The sequence below is a fragment of the Eptesicus fuscus genome, chromosome 9 (genome assembly GCF_027574615.1).
Source record: "Eptesicus fuscus isolate TK198812 chromosome 9, DD_ASM_mEF_20220401, whole genome shotgun sequence".
In the NCBI taxonomy this organism is placed as follows: Eukaryota; Metazoa; Chordata; class Mammalia; order Chiroptera; family Vespertilionidae; genus Eptesicus; species Eptesicus fuscus.
The window spans coordinates 728,531-742,996 of record NC_072481.1 but is presented as its reverse complement, the minus strand read 5'-3'; the positions used below and the strand labels follow the sequence as shown (position 1 = coordinate 742,996).

General features: G+C 64.2%; 1 protein-coding gene across 2 annotated transcripts in view; it reads right to left on the bottom strand.

The window, feature by feature from the left end:
* PRKCZ (protein kinase C zeta) overlaps window positions 1–11,102 on the bottom strand; it is a 61,356-nt gene extending 50,254 nt beyond the window's left edge. The window contains exons 1-4 of one of the 2 annotated variants that reach the window (XM_054720979.1): window positions 10,842–11,102; window positions 6,734–6,855; window positions 5,751–5,840; window positions 3,774–3,824 (exon numbers count right to left, since the gene is read on the bottom strand). In XM_054720979.1, coding sequence (XP_054576954.1) covers window positions 3,774–3,824; window positions 5,751–5,840; window positions 6,734–6,855; window positions 10,842–10,912 — 334 coding nt within the window. In that variant the 5' untranslated portion in view covers window positions 10,913–11,102. Of the gene's footprint in view, window positions 1–678; window positions 738–3,773; window positions 3,825–5,750; window positions 5,841–6,733; window positions 6,856–10,841 lie in introns of those variants that run through there. The other variant, XM_054720980.1, reaches the window with a different exon arrangement.
* Between the last annotated feature and the right edge of the window lie 3,364 nt (window positions 11,103–14,466).

The window sequence follows — 14,466 nt, the reverse complement described above, 5'->3', positions numbered from 1 at the left end:
CCCCGCTCACCGTCTCCACTGCTCGCCACCCGGGACGACGGAGTAAACCGCTGGTCACTGGAGGTCACCCCTCTCCCGGCCCCTCTCCCCTCAGGCGAGGGAAGGGACTGAGAGCCAGGAGTGGTGAGCAGCCACCCTGAGGCCATCCAGACAGACAGACAGACAGACACTCAGGAAATTCCCAGGAGGACAAAATTGTTGTTTTGTTTGTTAGCCCTCACCCGAGGCTCTTTCTCCATTGACTTTCAGAGAGAGTGGGAGCTGAGGGAGAGGCAGAGAGAAACATGGAAGTGAGGACGGGCTGCCTCCTGCACATGCCTCGGCCAGGGCGCGGCCGGGGAGGAGCCTGCACCCCGAGGCCCGAGCCCTTGACCAGAATCAAACCCGGGACCCTTCGTCCACAGGCTGATGCTCTACCCACTGAGCCACACCGGCCAGGGCTCTTTTTTGTTGTAATTGATTTCAGAGAGGAAGGGAGAGGGAGAGGGAAACATCAGTGATGAGAGAGAATCACTGACTGGCCGCCTCCTGCACGCCCCCTACTGGGGATCGAGCCTGCAACCGGGCATGTGCCCCTGACCGGGATTTGAACTGTGACCTCCTGATTCCTAGGTCGACGCTCGGCCACGGAGCCACGTGGGCCGGCAGCAGGTTTACGATGCCACCGAAGGGAAGTACCTCCCTGTGACGACAGCTGCGTGTGGATAACCCGCAGCACACACATCGACGGCAAAGGGTCCGCCTCCTCCTCTCGGATCACGGACGAGAGGAAGGGCCCGCGCTCACCCCTCCCCTCAGCACGCCCTGGGCACGCCAGCCAGAGCAGCCGGACAAGAACACACACAAAGGGGTCGAGGCTGGAAAAGAATAATCAACACAGGAAACTCTATGATGTCACACAGAAACGCTATCAGAACTCAAACAAGTTCAGCAAGAAACGGGAGGATACAGAGTCAACAAGAGCCAATTACACTTCTATACCCAGCAGCGAACCTCCCAGAGGAAGTCAGTCAGCCGGTGCCATTTACAGAGGAGAAAAGAGTAAGGTGCTTAAAGATAAGCCTGACGAGGAGACGGAAGACTTGTACAAGGAGCCCTGGCCGGCGTGGCTCCGTGGTCACGGCGTCAGCCTGCGGACTGAAAGGTCGAGGGTTCAATTCCGGTCAAGGGCACGCACCTCGGCTGCAGGCTAGAAACCCGCCGGGCTGTGGTGTGTGCAGGAGGCAACCAACCGATGTCTCTCTCTGTCTCTCCCCCGCCCTTCCATTCTCTCTCAAACAATCAGAGGGTGCCCTGGCCGGCTTGGCTCAGTGGATAGAGCGTCAGCCTGCGGACTCAGGGGTCCCGGGTTCGATTACGGTCGGGGGCATGTGCCTTGGTTGCAGGCACATGCCCGGTGGGGAGTGTGCGGGAGGCAGCTGATCCGTGTTTCTCTCTCATCGATGTTTCTGGCTCTCTATTCCTCTCCCTTCCTCTCTGTAGAAAGTCAATAAAATATATATATATTTTTTAAATCAGAGGAAAAAATGTCCTCAGGGAGGTTAACAAAAATTTTAAAAATTGCAAAATGGGGACAGTACACACACACACACACACACACACATATACACACACATATACACATACACATATACACACACACACACACACACACACACACACATATACACACACATATACACACACATACATACACACACGAAAACTTGTGCAATTAAAACCACAGAAACAGAACTAAAAGACACAAATAAGTCAAAAGACAGTCTATTCCCACCTCAAGCAAATACAGACTAAACGCCATCAGTACCCAGATCCCACGGATTTTTTTGCAGAAACTGAAAAACTCTCCTACAATGCACACGGAACCTCACGGGGCCCCGAGCAGCCAACCCATCTTGAATAAGAACAAGAAACCTAGAGGCCACACGCCCTGCTTTACAACCGGCGGCAAAGCCACGGCGTGGCACCAGCGTGCTGCTGCGGACGGACGGACGGACAGGGGCCGGTGGGACAGACGGAGCCCAGAAATCAGCCTCACACCTGTGGTCCCAGGGTTCCCAACCAGGGGCCACGGCCGCGGCGGGAGAGGACAGTGTCCTCCACGGATGGCGCTGGGAGGACGGCGGCCACGCCGCAGGAGGAGGTGGGACCGCCGCGCACCGCACACAGACGTAACTCGACAAGCATCAAAGCCACAAATCAGAACCCCAGCGAGACACCCCTCACACCCCTCAGGGTGACTATCAAACAAAACAGGAAGTGCTGACAGGACACGAAGGAATTGTCACCCGCGGGCAAGCGGAGCGGCCGCTGTGGAAGACGGTGTGGTGATTCCTCAAAAAATCACTCACAGCCCTGGCGTGGCCGGCGTGGCCCGGGGGCTGCACGGCATCACACACCAACAAGGTGAGGGTCCGACCCCGGGCAGGTGCCTACGGGATGCAACAGATCCACGTTTCTCTCTCACATGGATGTTTCTCTCTCCCCCCCCCCCCTTCCTCTCGCTCTAAAAACACCAACAAGCATGTTCTCGGGTGAGGATGAAAAGAACAAACTGTAAAACGGATTCAGTTCGCGTTGAACAGGACGCGTGGGAAATGCTTTGCTGACAATGAAGACCGGCCACGCTGGGCAACACGGTCCTCCCAGCCAGACGTGCCCAGGTGCCACGTGTCCACCCCGGCCGCACTGTCAGCCCACCCCGCCCGCCCGCCCGGCGAGGGCCTCCTGGCCCAGGGACCCTCACACGCACCCTCGGCGTCGGGTGGAGCTGCCCGAGGCTGCGAGAACTGACCAGGAACGTGGGTGTCGTGGCCATCAGGCGGCCAGACCGGGGCTGTCCTCACGGTCCAAGATCAGCATTAAAATCAAGTGAAATATGAAAATATTTAAAGAGTAAAATACTGACTGGAGAGACGCCAACCTCCAAACAGCAGGAGCCCGTGAGGTGGGCTCTGCCCGTCCTGACCGGCGAGACGAGGCCGACCTGCTCCTCGTGGCTGTCGGCCGGTGACGCCAGCGCCGGAGCGGGGATCGTGCCCAGGGAGACACCGGCCCTCAGCGCCCTCGGCCCCGGCGCCCGCGGCCCCCAGCACGGGCGGGGCGTCCCGAAGCCTCAGCCGCCCGTAAGCATCCCGAGAGCGAGGCTCACACGTCTCCAATTCCCCCACAGCCCACAGCGCCGTGGTCACTGCCCGGCCGTCACCCACTTCTGCCTCTGGCAGCGGCCGCGTCCTCAGCGCCCCTGACGCCCACGTCCCAGCCCAGCAGAGGCTGAGCCAACACCACGGCTCTTCCCTGCCTGAGGCCGGAGCGCCTGGGCCCGGGGAGCCCCCTGGACGGCCCGCCTGGCTGGGCCGCTGCCGGAAGGTGCCTCCCTCGCCCCGGCCGCCCCAACCTCCAAATCTCCAGCCGCACCCCCCCCCCCCCCACCTCGGTCTCCCAGGGATGGCCAGGCTGCCGCTGCCGCCTGCCAGGCGGGTGCGCCAGCTCCGAGACGGGGCCGCCTCCCTCCCCTCTGTCCGCCTGGCCCCTTCCCTCCCGGGGAAGATCAGGGCGCTCCCAGGACTGGCGGTACCTCCCCAAGGGCCACGCTCACGCACGGGACAGACGCACAGACAGCAGGGACACCAGCCAGGGAAAACCGTTAGTCGTCACGGGGTGAACGGGCCTAGGCCACAGGCCACCGAATGCCACCTGCCCTCTCGGGCAAACACGTCAAAGCTCAGCCCGCGGCCCCGACAGAGTCAGAGGACGCGGCGGGCAGTACTCACTGTCTTCTCCGGGGCACGGCATGCCGGGCTGCTCGGGGGTGCTCGGGAACACTGCACGGGGAGGGAGGGGGGAGAGAGAGAGTTAGCACCGAGTGTCTGTCACCAGGTACAGTCTCAGGGGAAGGCGGCAGGTCGGGCGGACACACACGTGCACAGAGCCTGCGGGCCGAAGACCACCTGCTTCTGGGAGATGCTCAGGAAGGCCAGGAGCCCTGGCTGGTGTGGCTCAGTGGATAGAGCGCCGGCCTGAGGACTGAAGGGTCCCTGGTTCGATTCCTGGTCAGGGCACAGCCCGGGTGGCGGGCTCAATCCCCAGTGTGAGGCATGCAGGAGGCAGCCGATCAATGATTCTCTCATCACTGATGTTTCTCTCTCTCTCCCTCTCCCTCCCACTCTGAAATCAGTAAAAAATACATTTTAAAAAAAAAAGGCAAAGACTGGGAACCACGCACATGTGTCCACCCCAGGCCCTCCTTCAGGACCCCGAAGGCAGGGCGGCCAGGGCGGCACCAAGTTAGTGTGGAGAGGCGGGGCCCACAGTCCCCCTCGAGGTCCAGTCTGAAGGCTCACTACACTCCGTGTCTCTGGACTCAGCTCCCCACTAAATACCGTCACACGAACCCGGGCCTTCCCGGTAAATTACTAAAACAGAAGCTTAGAAATTACCGGAACCAAGCTAAAACAACCTTCCTCTTAACTGGAAAACAGGGAATTTTATTTTTATTTTTTAACATATTTTTTTATTGATTTTTTACAGACAGGAAGGGAGAGGGATAGAGAGTCGGAAACATCGATGGGAGAGAAACATTGATCAGCTGCCTCCTGCACACCCCCTACTGGGGATGCGCCCGCAACCAGGGTACATGCCCTTGACCGGAATTGAACCCGGGACCTTTCAGTCCGCAGGCCGACGCTCTATCCACTGAGCCACACCGGCCAGGGCAACAGGGAATTCTTCAACGCCACAGCTGTGCATGCTGCCGGCTCGTGAATGTGCTCACACCGCAATAATAAAGGGACCAGGGGAACGTGGGTATCTAAACCACGTCTGTAGAAAGAGCTACCAAAATAGGGTATTTTAACCAACGAGTCGCCCAGCGTTAGGGAAAGTGACCAGCGGACAGGAAACCGTGACCAGTTTCACGCTCCTGCCCACCACGTGCCGGTCGGCCACGGCGGCGGAGCCTCCAAGTGGGCCCCAGACACCCCACGGAACCTGAAAATGTGACACGCCCCAATTTAAAATGAAAACCAACCTTTTAGGTATATATGTTTTTTATTGATTTCAGAGAGGGAGGGAGAGAGATACAAACATCCACGATGAGAGAGAATCATTGCTCAGCTGCCTCCTGCACGCCCCATGCTGGGGATCGAGCCTGCAGCCCAGGCCTGTGTCCTGACCCGGAATCGAACCCGTGACCTCATAGGTCGATGCTCAACCACTGAGCACGCCAGCCGGGCAAAAGCCCCATGTGAAGACTCTGCTGGGATGACAGGGTATTTCCATTTACACCCGGCGCGGAGTGTAGCCGGCGGAGGGAAGGGAGCCTGGGAAGCCACAGGGCGGTCTGTGCGTCCCTGAGTGGTGCTGGGGCCGTCCCCTGCTCTGCCCGCCCGCCGGGCACCCAGACCCTCGAGCTCGGGGAGACCTGGAGGCAGCTGGGCGAGCTGGGCTGACACTCGGGGATGCCCGTCCCCGGGACCCAGCAGGACCCAGGCGTCTGCCCCCGGAGCAGACGGCTTCCGGACCGCACCGCTCACAGCCACTTCGCTCGGGTTAATGACACGTCAGAGAAAAGGAAGTCCGAGGTGCCTACGTTCGACATCCTCAAACTCCTGGTGCCCGAGGACGTTAAACCGTGACCCTCCCCGTGGCTCCCAGGCCCCCGGGTGGTCTGGCAAAGATGCAAGGATGGGCCCCTGGAGAGCCCTGCCCCCCCCACCCGGAGCCCCCGCGCCCGCCGCGCCCGCACTCACCGTGAATGATAAGCCCGTCGCTCCTGCGCTGACAGGACAGACGGACGGCCTCCTCCAGCTCCATCTGGGAGGACACAGTGCAGGGGTCCCCTGGGCAGCAAGACACACGACTGAGGCCACCACAGGCCTGAGGCCAAGGGGTCCCCACGACGGCGGGCGCTCCCCCAGAGCGGAGGGAGCCAGGGCCCTCAGAACCAGGCCACGCCCAGCCCCGGGCGGCCACAGCCCCGGGCGGCCACAGCCCCGGGCCAGAACGCTCCTCTTAGGTCAGTCCCAGCCCGAAGGGAAGGCGGGAAGGCACTGGCCCTCCATCGCTGGACAGGGAGCAGACGGCCTAGAACCAGCGACCCCGTGCCCTTTCCAAGGGGGAGGGGCCCCCTGCGCCCCGACTACCAGCGGCCAGTCCCCCTCATCCCGTCATCCCGGGGGGAGGTCTCCTGGGCTGTCTCCCACCCCTCAGCTTTGTGTCCGAGTGAGGGAGAGAGGGAGGTAGGGAGCCAGAGAGAGAGAGAGAGAGAGAGAGAGAGAGAGAGGAGAGAGACAGAGAGAGAGAGAGAGACAGAGACAGAGAGAGAGACAGAGAGACAGAGAGAGACAGTGAGAAAGACAGAGAGACAGAGAGAGACAGAGAGAGAGAGAGAGAGGGAGACAGAGAGAGAGAGACAGAGAGACAGAGAGAGACAGTGAGAAGAGAGAGCGCAGAATGAGAGGGGTCCTCCCTGCCCTTCCAAACCGCCCGCATGAGAACGGGGGGCGGGGGGGGGGGCAGTGGGTAAGGAGGGTCCGGAGGAGCCCACGGTGGGGCCGAGCCCCTGCCGTCCTCCCTGGGGGTGTCTCACCTGCCCACCCCACCCACTTGCCCTTCTGAAGGCGGCCAACCTCCACCCAGGCCAGACTCCCCCCCCTCCCCCCGCTCCCCCCCCCAGCTGTGACGGTTTTCCACCCCCTGGATGCACAGGTTTAGAGAGGACCCGGGCGGCTACCTTCACTGTCCACCCACTTGAGGGTGAGCGGCTGGCCCTGGGGGAGGCTGCACATGTCCCGCACGTCCGCACACAGCTCCTCGAAGGTGGTGGCGGCGTCCAGGCTGCTGACCAGGATGTCCCTGGGCAAGAGGATGCGGAGGCGTCACGGGGCGGACACGGACATCGAGTCAAAGGCGGGTGACCGATGGACCAGATTACCAAGTCAATGGACTGCCCAGAACCACTGACCACGTGAGTTGCATCAGCACCACCACGGCCCCACACCCCAAGGGAAGAGCTGTCCTGGAGCCTGGGTGTCCCCGAGGGGGAGCCGCGGGGGGAGGGGGGGTAAGCGGCAGCTGAGGCACCAGGTTCCAGTCCTGCCCAAAGTCACGGGGTGGGGATGGAGATGCGGGTGGGGATGGGGTGGGATGCAGGAGGGGTGGGGTGGGATGGAGGTGGGGTGGGGAGGGGTGGGGTTGAGGGAGGCGGACAGAGGCCCTTCAGGTCAAGCCCTTCCGCTTCCTTAAACCGTCCCCCAAACCTGGACAGTGCGGATGCGCGAGCGTGCCCATCCCCATCCGAGGACGGAGGCCCCAGGAGGCAGGGACGGGGAGGGGAGGGGGGTGGACCAGCGCGGTGACCAGGGCCCTGGAGGGACCGTCCGCTCCTCCTGCACAATTATTTTTGAAAAGCCGAGTCACGGAACGCTACGGCCTTTCATCTTTTCCTCCAGAAATGGGGCGCTGACGCAGGGAGGCCGGAGGCGGCTCGGGATTCTGGGTCACCCTCTGAGGGCTGGCCTTCACAGGCGGGGCGCCCCCATCCCCAGACAGAGGAGGGAGAGGGCTGTTCTGCTCCCCCCCCCCCCGCCGCCCCGAGGGAAGGGGAGGGACGGGAGTTTGCTGAAACAGCGGAAGCAGAAGGAAGCTGCAGGGAAGGTCAGCATGCCGCCACCCCGAGAGCAGGGCCTTAAAGCATCTGCCGCCCCCGAGACCTGCCGGGCCCCGAGACCTGCCGGGCCGGAGGAAGCAGGTCTGCGCGGTGCGAGCCCCTGCCTCCGGAATCCCGCCAAACCAGGGTTTGTGAGCCTCTGACCCCGAGGCCGTTAAGTCCAGGGCCACCGGGATCCGGGACCCGGCCGTGGCCGTGGGCAACACCTCGCCGCCCACAGCCGCCCGGGCCCCGCCCACAGGCCTGGCTCACAGGGGTGGCCCCCCGCGGCCCCCCTCCCTCTGGAACTGGCCATCGTCTGCTCAAAGACCCCCAGCACCTGCCCCCAGCACCCCACAACTGACCCAGCCTGTCACCCCCACAGCCTGGGGGGTGGTGCCTCAGCAGATGGGGAACGTTCCCACCCCGCCTACCCCATCCCCCTGGGGTCACCCTCACCCGGTGCCCACACTGCCCGGCACCAGTCACCTGACCCGGCGTCTGCCAGTCCTCCTGCCCCCAGGAACTCCAGAAGTCGGGGTCTGCCACCCCTTTCCCTTTGACCCCCCCTGCATCCTGCCTCCAAGTGGGAGCTCATGTTCACCCCCAGCACCCCAACCATCAGGATGGATCGCCAAGCCCCGCCCCCCGCCCCCATCACCAGCCTGCAGCAAGGCCTGACCTCAGTGCCCTGGGCTGGGCCATCCCACCGCCATCCCCCATGCGGGACCCCTGACCACCAGCCCCAATCTCACCCCAATCCGGGACCAAGCAGCCCCTGAGCAAGACGGAGCCCTGGGCGGGTGGCCGGCGGTCAGCACCCAGGACCTTGCCCCTCCCTGGACCCCCAGTCTCCCGGCCACAGGACTGAGCCCCGAGCTTGGCACACAGAAGGTCCTGGAGCCGGAGCGAGGGAAGAGGGAAGACCCAGCCGTCATGTCCATGATCTTAGAAAAGCAGGCGTCTGAGGCTCTTCTGGGAAGGTGAGGGCCCCTCAAACCTGCCGAGCATCACCCCAAAAATAACCCTGAAAAATGCAGGTTCTGTCAGACCCCCCTCAGACTCCAAGGACCATACACCCTCCAGAGGCCCAGCTGGGCGGGAAGGAGACCCTGATCTCCAGCCTTTGGGGGGCGGGGGGCTGGGGTGCTCAGGGGATGGCAGGGATGACCCGGAGAAGCCATCACCAATGGGGGCGGGGAAGACCCCCCCTTTAAGAACAGGGTCCTCGCCCAGCCAGCGTGGCTCAGGGGTTGAGTGTCACCTACGAGCTAGGAGGTCGCGGTTCGATTCCGCTCAGAGCACATGCCCGGGTTTCGGGCTCAAGCAGGGGGCAGCCATCAGTGATTTTCATCAGTGATGTTTCTCTCTCCCTCCCTCTCCCTTCCTCTCTGAAATCAATAAAAATATATATTTTTAAAAATAGTGTCTTCCATGTGTCTGACCCTCAGCCCCTGATGCACAAAAACGGCTTCTCATCCACACACAGAATGTCACCTGGACGGGGGCGGGGAGGGGTCAGGGGGAGTGGGCGCTGATCTTGGTGGGACCTTTCCAGACCAGCGTCACTGCCCAACTCTGAGGACCGGGTCCCCCAGCTCAGTCCCCGGGGAGAGGCAGGGCCAATAGGAAAGGCAGGCAGGGAATGGGGGGGGGGGAGCTGGGCCTGGGCAGAAAGAGGGGTGCGGGAGAGAGAGGAGGAGGAGGAGGAGGAGGAGGAGGGAAAGAGGGAGGGAGAGGGGAAGGGGGAGGGAGCAGAGGTCGGGAAGGGAAGGAAGAGGAAAGAGTGTGGGGCGTGGCCTCATCCGCTGGGGAAACCAGACTCAACAGGTCACATTACTCCTGGTAACCAAAGCTCCCTCCAGGGGCAGAGCGTGGAGGGAATGGGGTGGCCGGGGCGCCCAGAACCCCCCTGCGTCTGCGGAACTTCCCCCAGACCAGCTCCCACCCCCACGCCCGAGCTCGGCGCCCCGAGGTGCCTACAGGAGCCCGGGGGCCGGAGGGTCAATTCCTCCCCACCCACCCACCCCAGGCGCTCTGGGCGCGCACGGCCTCTCCGGAAGGATCCTCTCCGATGTGTCCAAGTCCCTGGTGACTGGACTGGAGGTTCCACGTCCACCCATCGGCCAGCCAAGATGCTCTGGCTCTTGGCGGATCCAAGACCCCAACAGCCTCCATCTCAGCCCACCCTCCCAGGCCAGAAGCGGGACCCCGACTGCTCAGGGGCGCGGGCCAGCGGGCCAGGCTTCCCCGGAAACCCGCCTTCCCTCCGGGCGGCCACCAACGCCGCCGCCGCCCACCTCACCCGGCCGAGGGGCGCTCAGGAGGTCCAGGGCCCAACGCCGCTCCTCGGGCCTCAGGACGCGCCCGGGGTGGCCCTCGGGCAGACCCCGTGGGATGGAAGGCCGCTCTGGCGAGACGGCCCGGCTCACCGCAGGGTCGGCGCCTCGCTACACGGGGCAGCGGGTGCGGCGGCACCAGGTGCGACTCCGGGACCCCAACGCCGGCGGAAGGACGCAGCAGCGGAGGCACCGCGCGGGGGGCGGCGGCGGGGTCCCGGGCTCGGGGCTTCCCCGCCGCCAAGTGTCCAGCGCCCCCGCCACTGACGCCTGGGAGGCGGCCGCTCGCCCCATTTCGTGGCGAGGCAGGTCGAGGCCAGGGCGCCGAGCGCGCCGCAAGGCTGCTCAGGCCCCGAAAGGTCCGGCCCCAGGGGAACCGCGCCCCTCCCTCCAGGCGCCCCTCCCTCCAGGCGCCCGCCACCCGCGCACCACGAGCGGCGCACCGCCCGGCCTCCGCCCGGTCCTTCAACTTTCCCTGAACCGAGACCGGTGCCGGGTTCAGCGGGGACGTTCCGGAAACCCCGGTTCGCAAAAGGCTGCCCGCAGTTCTCACAGTCGGACAGAAAGTTTGGCCTCTGCAGGTTTGTGACCTTAAGGTTCCAGCGAACTTTCCAGAGAAAATGTCACCACGGGGCCCAGGGCCGAGGGGCGCGCCGCGGCGTCCCCCCCGCAAGTCCGCGCGCAGGAAACGCTCGCGGGGCGGGGGGACGCCGTGGCCGCCGCTCGGCGCCGGTGCGTCAGGACCTCCCGGGTCGCCCTGGGCCCGCAGGGGCCGCGCCGTCCCCTCCCTCCCGCCCTCGGCGCCCTCAGCAGCGGCGCCCCGGCCCGCGCGGTGCCCCCGGCCCGCCGCTCACCCGCTGTAGTGCGCCTTGAGGCGGACGCGGCCGCCGCTCCCGTCCATCTTGGGGCCCGTCCTGCTGGGCATGGCGCTCCGGCCGCCGTCAGCGCCGCGCCCCGGGCGCTCGAGCCATGGCGGGCCCCCCGCAGCCGGGCGCCAGGTGGGGCCGGCGGGGAACGCGGAAGGGCGCACGGCGCGGGGTCCGAGGGGCGTCGGTCGGGGCGACTCGGCGGAACTTGGGCGGCGTGCGGAGGGCGGGCGCGCGGGACTGGGCGGCGGGCGGGGCGCGGACTCCGGCTGGAGGCCCGCGGGGCGGGGGGGCCCGAACATGGCCGACCAGCCGGCGGCCAATCGGCGGGGCGGGCGGTCCCGGGCGGGGGCGGTGGCACCTGCGGCCAATGAGGGCGAGGCGGGGCCGCCACCTGGGCCAATCCCCGGGGGACCCCGCGGCCGCGGCCCAATGGCGCGGCGCGGGGACGCTACCTGTCGGGCGGGGCGGGGCGGGGCGGGGCCCACCTGCGGCCAATGGAAGCGCGCGCGTCCCGGCTCTGCCCGGCAACCTTCCGCGCCGCTGGCCGCGCGGGGGACCCGTCCGCGCAGTGCGCCCCTAGGCCCGCGGTCCCCGGGAGGGGTCCCCGCGCCCCGGTGCCCCCGGGACTTGGAAATGCCGCCCTCGCGCCCGGGTCCGCTGAAGCGAGACTCCAGCCGTCGGTGCCAACAGGACCCCGGCGGTTCCAGGGCGAGCGCGGATAGAGGGGACCGCGGGGAGGGGGGGGGTCGCTAGTGACCTGCGTGGGGAGTCGGGGGGCAGAGAGAGGAACCTCGGCCTCCCCGGAGGAGCAGTGCGGACCGGAGCTCGGACCCCCGAACCCCAGTGCGCTCCGACAGCGGTCTCCCGTCGGGGCAGCTTACAGGTGAGGAGACGGAAGCTGCGAGGAGCAGAGGCCCCGGCGGAGAGGTCCGGCTCCGCGGCCGCCCTCCTCCCCCGCGGATCCACGAAGCTTCGCCGGGGCGGCTCGCCCACTCGCTGGCCGGCTCCGCCGCTCCCGGGACTAGGAGGCCGTTTGCCCCGGTTGCCCCTGACCTTCCTTTTGAATCCACAACGGCCCTCTCGGCACTGGATCTGGACAGTCGCCTTTGAACACGACCCACGCGCCCCCGCGCCCCCTCCAGGGCCCTGCATCCTAGGCCCCCTCCCCTTAAACATGGGGTTGGGGTTCCCGCCTCTTCCTGTTACGTTAGCAAGACCTCCCCTGGGCCCCAGGTCTGCAGCCCCCGCTGCCATCCCCGCCAAATGCGCCCTCCCCCAGGCCAGGCCAGCCATGCTGCCTCGCTCCCGCCCCCACCCACTCCCTGCCAAGCCTTCACCGCCCTCGCCTGGACACTCCTCACCTGGACACGCCTCACCTGGACACTCTTCACCTGGACACTCCTCACCTGGACACTCTTCACCTGGACACGCCTCACCTGGACTCTCACGCTTTCATTCCACAGATGCTTCCTGCCACCTCCGTGTGCCAGGCGCTGGAGGGGAACCTCATGGCAGTCCCTGTGGTCACAGAACCCGTGTTCTCTGGAGGCAGCTGCAGAGAAACCTGCTGAGAACCCGCCGCTCACCTGCTTAGTGCTGGGAGCGCTCCCTTTTGAAAAAAACACCCCGCACCCCTCCACCCCCTGCACCCCTCCACCCGCTGCGGGTCCCTGGCTCCTCTCACTGCAGAACCCCTGCGGGGGGGGGGGGGGCACATTCCTCACCTCACTGCACTCCCACTTTCCCCAGCCCGGCCCCCACCCCCAGGACGCCTGTGTGTTACATAAAAGGTCGCCCCGGCCCTGGCCATAGTTCAGCGGGTCAGAGCGCCCTCCCCCACTCACCAAGGTTGTGGGTCCGATCTCCAGTCAGGGTGCATACACGAAGCCACCAATGGACGCATGTGTAAGGGGAATAACAAGTCGACATTTCTCTCTCTCCTTTCCTCTCTCTAAAATCAGTTTTTTTTTTAATTAAATGCAGCCCTGGCTGGTGTGGCTCAGTGGATAGAGCGTCGGCCTGGGGACTGAAGGGTCCTGGGTTCAGTTCCAGTCGAGGGCACAGGCCCAGGTTGCAGGCTCGATTCCCCACTGGGGGGCGTGCAGGAGGCAGCCAATCAATGATTCTCTCTCATCATTGGTGTTTCTATCTCTCTCTCCCTCTCCCTTTCTCTCTGAAAGCAATAAAAATATTTTTTTAAAAATAAAAATACAATAAATTAAATGTGATGATCAATCCTTAGACTTTTTCTTTTAATATATTTTTATTGATTTTTTACAGAGAGGAAGGGAGAGGGATAGAGAGTTAGAAACATCGATGAGAGAGAAACATTGATCAGCTGCCTCCTGTACACCCTCTACTGGGGATGTGCCCACAACCAAGGTACATGCCCTTGACCGGAATCGAACCTGGGACCCTTCAGTCCGCAGGCCGACGCTCTATCCACTGAGCCAAACCGGTCAGGGCATAGGGTCAGGGCATAGACTTTTTCTTAGTTGACCTTTGCCGGGTCCCTTAGGAATGTCTCGCCCTAGCTTGCCCCTCCCCCCTCCCCGCTGCCCCCCACGCCTGCTGCTTCCTCCCCTCAGGCTTTGGCCCCCAGTGCCCTCCGACTCCCCTGAGCCTGACCCCCACCACACACCCCTCTCATCTCCCCCCTCTGCCATGCTCTCCTCCGTAGTCATAGAGGGACACAGGGTCCCCTGTGCCAACCCCACCCTGCCCGGGGCCTCAGCGTGAAGACCTGGGTGGCCCCTTTGCCTCCTCCCTCTGACACCTCACGCCTGCAAGTCTGGACCGTTCCGCCCTCAACATGTTTCCGATTCCTGGCCCGTCCTGAACCTCCGTGGCGACCACCTGGTCCAGGCCCCGCCCTCTGCTCCGGGCCTTGTGCAGCAGCCTCCAACTTCCTTAGACACCAGTCCGTCTGTCCGTCTGTGCAACAAGCCTCCATGATTTGGGGGACCCATTGGGGCCTCAAGGGCAGAGGGTGTGGTCCTGACACAGGTGTGCCCATCCAGGTCGCTGTGTCCACCGCCTGCTCGGCACTCCGGTGACCAGGGGGGGCAGTGGTTCCCAAATTTTCCGCTCACCGATCCCTCCAGGCATGGTGAGGGTCGGCCCGGTCAGCCTGGGTCTCCACTGTGCCCCATGTCTCCGGCACCTGGCACTGTGGAATGAATGAGTGGATGAGTGGGTGGATGAATGAATGAATGAGTGGGTGGATGAATGAGTGGGTGGATGAATGAGTGGGTGGATGGGTAGGGGAAGTGCTGGGGCAGGCCAGCCTGCTAGGACCCCAGGCCCCGTTTTAGGGGTCCCTAGGCAGGTTTCGCCTCTCCTCCTCCTGCATTCCGAGGCAGAAAGACTCAGTGTGGAGACTCCCAGAGCCTCTGGTGGGCGGAGCCGGGAGGAACGCTTGGACCGAAGCTCGGCCAGGACAGGCCACCGCTGAGGGTGGGTCCTTTCTCCTCGGGCAGTTTCTGTTTGCCCAAATTTTCCACAACCTCACCCACTTCCATGGCCACCAACACCTATTCTTTCCACATGAAAAAGACAAAGGCGTGTTGTGTGGTTTTAACGGGTTATAACGTGAAGCCGCGAACACCCG